Below are 7334 nucleotides of genomic sequence, written 5' to 3'. Positions count from 1 at the left end.
CTCTTTTTTCTCTCTAATAAAATGAAAAATAAAATTGAAAACTTGTGATGCTGAAATCATGATAAGTCTTGAGCATCCGTTTTCCAACTCAATACAAATGAAGCATAGAAGATTTGGTGGTCATTAATAAATCATGAACGTACCAGAAATGTCAAATCAACAATTATGGTAGACCAAAGGGAATCATTATTTAGTTCAATTTTAGCCCATTTTTATATTTCTACCGGTTGATAATTCCAGTTAGACTAAACAATTTGAACACTCAAGACTCATCATATAATAGTGCACCACCCACTTCGTGGCCACAATTAATATTATAATCTTGGAGGAAAAAAATAATGCAAAACTTTCAAACCCCAATGATTTTTCCACTATCATCCATTTGGAACCCATTCATTTTGGACAACATAATACTGCAATTTTGAACTGTTATTCTGTTAAAATTTCTGAACTAAAACAAGAAAAAAGAAGGATGTGCAGAATAAAATAAAATAAAATGAAAAAAAGGAACTTATGCCCTCATAGGTCATAGCACCTTTGTAAAATGGCATCAATCAGCGACGGGTCCATTTCACTAACTCTAAAAAACTCCTTAAATTTGTAAACTTTTTTTGTACAATTTTGGAAATGCATCCATCAATTTCCCCTCATAAGGTTTTTGTCTTTTTTTTTCCTTCCTAAAAGCATCACCAACATTGTTTTTCCTTTTATTTTTATGGCCTAAAGAGAACATCATGTTGTGCTTACTTTTTAGTCCAAGTGGAAGTGCCAAACTGTACTGGCTGTAACAATCTTAACCGGCATGCTGACGTGGTGGGGTCCATTGGGAAGAGCATCAACCCCAACACTTCAGTCTTTCACTTTCTCAACCAACTTCGGATCCTCCATCATGTTGCTGTTCTTCACATTTGATATGTCTAATGACTCAAGTGTAGTTGTTAATTCATCTACATGCTGCCAACAAAAGAAGACATAAATCAATAAGTGAAAAGATCAAAACACTTTACACCAATAAAAAATAAAAACCAAAATTTAAATAAGATCAGGTTGGTGCTTAGTTTCAATTTGTTTCGTTAAATATTAACCTGACAGGTTGTTAAATGTATTTTAACAACGCAAATTAAGGGTAAGAATCAAAAAGAAAATTTTGATATTTTACAAAGGATGAAAAAGTTTATTAAGTCCCAAAGAATTATCAAAGCATCTCAAAGGGACATGAGCATGATCACATTAAATAAGTAAACAAAAAGAGAATATAATTACAGCTAATAAACTAGGAAATGCTAAAGTCAAGAATAACATAACATGCTCCAAAGTCTAAAAGAGCTTATATTATGAAATTCCTTCTCCAAAATTATTCTGTAAAGAGAATCAACTTTAGGATCTTTTATCAACTAGGCAAAGCATAGCATATAACCAGTTATTGCAAAAGGTTTCCTGCTAGTACAAACGAAATTATGCCAACGTGGTCCCACTATCACATGCACTCAACCACAGATGCCAATACCAATTATATAGAACAGATTATGGTGAGAAATTGGTGTACTATAATTGGTAAGAACCCTAGAATAGTGTTGCGAACAAGTGAAAGAGCATCGATACCTGCATGTTGGCGTGGGGCACAGACTGCCTCATTTTCTTTTCCTGCATGACCTTCTGGCGGCTCTCATAGAATTCAAAGTCGTCCAATATGGATGTTCTTGCTATATAGTTCTTAAAGATGTTGAGAATTTCGATACCTTGCGCAAAACTCACCTGCAAACAAACAAGACTTCAATAAGCATACAAAAAGAATAATTTAGTAATTCTCAGTAAAGAATTGCCTTACTCAAACATGAAAAAAGACTTGCCTCTTGTGTGTCTCGACTATTTGTTACTGGCTTATGATCGTTATTCTCTAGGATTATATGTCGTAGCTGAGGATTTGGAACATCCTTTATGATGTGCCATTTGACAGGGAAGTATCCATTCCATTTGTCTTGTTGCCAGAAATCCATACTTTTATTGAAATCGACTCGCCCGGTCATCTCGGCTACTCCACAAAATTGACCACTGGCATTGACCTGTAGTAAACAAGAATTACACCAAAAGAATAAAAAAGAAAAAGTAAAGAAGAGGGTTGATGTATCTGAAATTTTTGAAACACAATCAGATTTGAACTTGCACACATACCGAAAAGAAAAGGAATACGGGGCACTTGCTTGCTTTCTCTTCCATCCGCTTTTGTGCATCCTGAAATGCACCATCCAACCTCTTATTCCCGTTAGGAGTACTTGCCCACACATTGTACTTGATGCTCTTATGGACATCATCTTCGCTGTACGATTTGATGACGAAGAAAAGTGCATGATCATATTTGGTCACAAATTCAGGACTGTTATATAGATCTATCCTGATTTTGCTACTAGCATTTCCACTCCCAGCTCCCACAGATACAGATGAACCTTTCACATTAGTCGTTCTAGGACCCTGATTTTGCTCATTGAGCGAACCATTAACCTTGCTCCGCAGTTTTAACTTGTCAGTACTAACCCAACTCTTTGTAGATGCTTTCACGTTAAGCAAGTTATTCGGATAGAGGTATCCACTCTTCCCTTGATTGTATGTTGGAAATTTGATGACAGGCAAACAACCCTTTGCCATTGTTTCTGAATGGAGGGCCGAAAACGGTGCCTGAGAAAAGATTGCAAATTTAAAATTATAATATAAACAATGATAGATAAACCACAACACCTAATGATGGAGCAAAGTTACCTTGTTAACTTGTTTTGGCTTAACATGAGTTGACAAGACATCCAACGATGGGGTTGAACCCTTTGCTTCCAATTGATTGGTTAAGTTAGCTGCATGTGGGGACTTTGACACTATACCACCCGCATGATTCTGTGTAGACAAATTTGTTCTACCATTTGGTTTCCCGGAGAACTCATTACGGCCATCACCTTGTGACCGATCTTGTGTGGTTGACGACAAATCCCACGAATATGTTGACGGCAGAAACTCCCCATAAGGTAGAGAAGACGAGAAGTACCCAGGTGAACCAATTGGTTGTTGGAATATGGAGCCAGGGGGATACACTTGATGGCCAACATACTGCCCGTCGACGCCAGCTGTATTCAGAGGAAAATATGAAGAGTAGCCAGTCTGAAATCCTGGCATGAGATAGGCATAAGATCCATTATCTGCTGGCACAACCTAAATAAAAAATAAATTAAAAAAAAGAAAAGAAAAAAGGAAAGGGAAGGGGACAAAAATATGTACTGGGACTTTTATTAAAGATATTACAGAACAAAAGAAAAAAAAGATCAATTCCGTGGTTGGACGACCAAAAAATGAGAATGCCAAGATCTAGATAGCAATTCCTATATTTAAGGAAACCCCATTTACTGGCCACATTTGCCATAAATTAACAGTTTAATAAGAATTGTTTAATGTTTCAAAAAATTTGAAGTTGGAATGTCAGATACCAACTTGGTTACAGCATGCCATTCAAGTCCCAAAGAAAACACAAAATCAAGCAAATCAAGCCCCAAGAAATACATTACTGTTATTATAATTATTATAATTTGCATTCAACCCTTGCCCAAGAATATGATTCTTGGTGACCATGTTAATTGTTAAACTTCACAAGAATTAGGGGCATAAGCAGAATCCATTCCCCCAGTTTTTATTCTACCTTGCCCAGCACAAGACATGTTACCGAAATCAAGTAGACTATCGTATCATTGCATTGTCGGCACGACTCAAATTGACCAAACAAAAAGCAATTCAACCACACAAGATGACTCAACAATTACATCAAAACAACATGACCAATGACGGGTCAGCGTAGAAGGCTTACAGGATACTGAAGATCAACTGCATCAGCACCAACATAGTATCCTTGATTATCTGGCTCTCCAAAGAAACCACCATAACCTGTGATCATTCTAATGTAAGAAAGAGAAACATATGAATATACAATTACAATCAAGACGAAATAGAGAACCATCTGAGGGAGGGTTCTTTCACCTGGATAGTAGTAGCCATAATAGCCACCACCAGGAAAAGGAACACTCTGATCCATGGCAAGGTACTCATGATCCACATCTCCTTCTTTACCACTCCCAGATGCATCTCCTACAGATGACACACATGATCTTGCATCTGATGGAGAGCTTCCACCCTTTGAAGGAACCTGATCAACATATACAAAACCGTAACCACAGTGAGAAAACATGCCTTACACATAACCAATGAAACAGTTAATCCTTAATGAAAGCACATCAACAGGAAAATAAATAAACAAAATAATAAAAACAGCAAAATAACAAAATTCTCACAGATTTGAAGCTAAAATTGTACTTAACAGATCACATGCAACAGAAAGAAAGACATGTGGAGGCATAAATGGGAATTTTACCATTTTGGAATTATTGAGTTCAACCGTTGAAGAATCACCATGAGGCTTCTTCCTAACAAGTTCATCCGCAGCTGTCAAAACCAAAAAATACAACTCAAATCAGTAAAAATTGAGGAAATAATAATAATAATAAACCATGCATGAAAATAGTAGAAAAGAAAGAGGAAATACGTTTCTGCAATTGAGCAGCCATAGGAGTAGTACTTCACCAGAAAAAAACTCAGCTCCAAAATCTTCACCAAAATATTCTCAAAACCCCCCTTCAACAACAAATCCACTGAACACGGGAAAATACAGATCATCCAAAACACCAAAAATAAGCAAAATAAACAAAAACACCCTTTTATGTTTTCAGCTTTACACGTCGGCTTCAACTAGGAAGTTGAAAAAATTGAAAGAAAAAAAAAGTTGTTTTGGAAAAAACCAAAAATAAAAAATAGATAAACCCCACAATTATTTCAGACAGAAATTCTGGGTATGGATTATCTTTTTGATTTGTTACTCTCTAGATTTCTGGGTCGAAAAATCAGCAAGAAAAAAAGGGGGGCCTTTGTGGCAGAACAAGTGATGGCAAAAGAAAGAAAGGGCGAGAAGCACGGTGTGGATTGTTGTGTGTGTATCCTTAAAAAGATAATAAAAAATTCCTTCTTTTTATTTTTTTAATTGTTGGGTTGGAAAATATGATTTTGAATAGAGAAGCTATTTAAAGGGTTGCGCTTCTGAACGAATGGAAGAAGAATAGACACACACACAAGGAGAGAATCTTCTTCACGAGGAGAAAGGGAAAAAAAGGGGAGAAGAAGAAAATGATGGAGAAAAATATGTGACTTGAGATTGTTGTTTGTGTATCATGAATAGCTTTAGATGTCTCTAATTTTGGGATTTTGTTTCCTTCGTCAAATTAAAAAATATTTTATTTAATGAAATAAATAATTTTAAAAATTATTACAAAAATATGTAGGATGACTTATCTCGTTTATTGTGTAAATAAGAGATACGTGTAAACTTATCTCGTTTACATTAAAAACAATATAAGAGTGAATGAGGTCTATATATATAGATGTAATTCACAGTGACTTATCAGGCCCTATTTTCAACTTTTCCACCATTTATTGGTCTTTTTTATCCTTTTTTGACCATATTATTGAGTAAGAAAAAAATGGCATGCACAGATGCACGTGATCTGGATATCAATCGACTGAACGCGACATAGCACGTTGTTGGGGCAGCCGACTTTCTATTAATTTTGTTATCTTGACGTTTATATTATTCCATAAATATATAGCCATGGTTAGGATACTTGTCAAGAATTATAATACAATTTATAATTAGGTGACTAAATATATCGTTTGCAACAAGTCACAGATAGAAATGATTTTAAGAATGTGGTTTTGAATTTTTTTTTAATTAAGTTTTTAAGTACATAATTGTTAATTTAGATATTATGTGATGGAACACATGTTTTTCAACTCTTAAAGTTAATTTATTAGTTACATGTTTCTTAATTTATTAATTTAGTTATTGACTATCCAAGTAAAAGTTATTTTGCAAGTGAACAATTATGTAATTCGGTATTTACCTAAATTAAATTATTAATATTAAGTAAAAATTTGTTAATTAGATTATTAATTATTTTAGTTAATGTTTTTATTTTAAGTAACGTATTGAAAAAATGTTTATTAATTAACTAAGTAAATATTAACGTAAAAATTTTTTATATAAATTCAGTTAGTACATATGTGTAAATTTCTGTTAAACAAATGTATATAATAGTTAATTCAATTTGTTATCTCAATACATGTATACAATATTTTTTTAATTGTGATCATTTATTTTTTTTTATGTCAGAGGCCTCGCTTGTAACACCCTACCACACGAAACTTTACACCTAGGAAGTAAAAACTGAGGTGGCGAGGCGCTACAACCTCAAAGTAAAAGATATATATAATATAGATGAAAAGGTTTTATCTAGGAGCCTTCTGGTACACGAAATTGTGATACACAACTTCGTACAACTAACCAGCAAGTGCACTGGGTCGTCCAAGTAATACCTTACGTGAGTAAGGGTCGATCCCACGGAGATTGTTATCTTGAAGCAGCTATGGTTATCTTGTAACTCTTAGTCAGGATATCAATAATGGTTCTTAGTTTTGATTGCGAAAAATAAAAGAACATGAAATAAATACTTGTTATGCAGTAATAGAGAATGGGTTGGAGTTATGGAGATGCTCTGTCTTCTAAATCTCTGCTTTTCTACTGTCTTTTTCTTCACGCACACAAGGCTCCTTCCATGGCAAGCTGTATATTGGTGGATCATCGTTGTCAATGGCTACCATCCGTCCTTTTAGTGAAAAAGGTCCATATACATGGCTAATCATCTGTCGGTTCTCACTTGTGCTAAAATAGGATCCAGTGATCCTTTTGCGTCTGTCACTACGCCCAACATTTGTGAGTTTGAAGCTCTTCACAGTCATCCCATCCCAGATCCTACTCGGAATACCTGATGAGCGGATAATTTGTACGCTTTTTGGCATTGTTTTTAGTATGTTTTTAGTATGATCTAGTTAGTTTTTAATATATTTTTATTAGTTTTTAGTTAAAATTCACTTTTCTGGACTTTACTATGAGTTTGTGTGTTTTTCTGTGATTTCAGGTATTTTCTGGCTGAAATTGAGGGACCTGAGCAAAAATCTGATTCAGAGACTAAAAAGGACTGCAGATGCTGTTGGATTCTGACCTCCTTGCACTCGAAGTGGATTTTCTGGAGCTACAGGAGCCCAATTGGTGCGCTCTCAATGGCGTTGGAAAGTCGACATCCTGGGCTTTCCAGCAATATATGATAATCCATACTTTGCCCAAGATTTGATGGCCCAAACCGGCGTTCAAAGTCACCCTCAAGATTTCCAGCGTTAAACGCCGGAACTGGCACAAG

The 7334-nt window shown here is 35.1% G+C and overlaps 1 protein-coding gene across 1 annotated transcript; it reads right to left on the bottom strand.

Annotated features, from left to right (window-relative positions):
• Positions 1 to 272: 272 nt before the first annotated feature.
• On the bottom strand, positions 273 to 5196 carry LOC107458829 (YTH domain-containing protein ECT2; the record flags this gene model as incomplete). The annotated part of the gene is given in 9 exon segments (XM_016077036.3): positions 273 to 954; positions 1603 to 1755; positions 1851 to 2063; positions 2173 to 2673; positions 2755 to 3195; positions 3842 to 3918; positions 4012 to 4177; positions 4403 to 4473; positions 4574 to 5196. Coding segments are annotated over 9 exon segments (1749 nt in total). The 3' UTR covers positions 273 to 849.
• Positions 5197 to 7334: the final 2138 nt, after the last annotated feature.

The sequence above is a fragment of the Arachis duranensis genome, chromosome 7, assembly GCF_000817695.3.
Source record: "Arachis duranensis cultivar V14167 chromosome 7, aradu.V14167.gnm2.J7QH, whole genome shotgun sequence".
NCBI lineage: Eukaryota > Viridiplantae > Streptophyta > Magnoliopsida > Fabales > Fabaceae > Arachis > Arachis duranensis.
The sequence above is the reverse complement of the archived record's forward strand: the minus strand, read 5'-3'. Positions and strand labels throughout refer to the sequence as shown.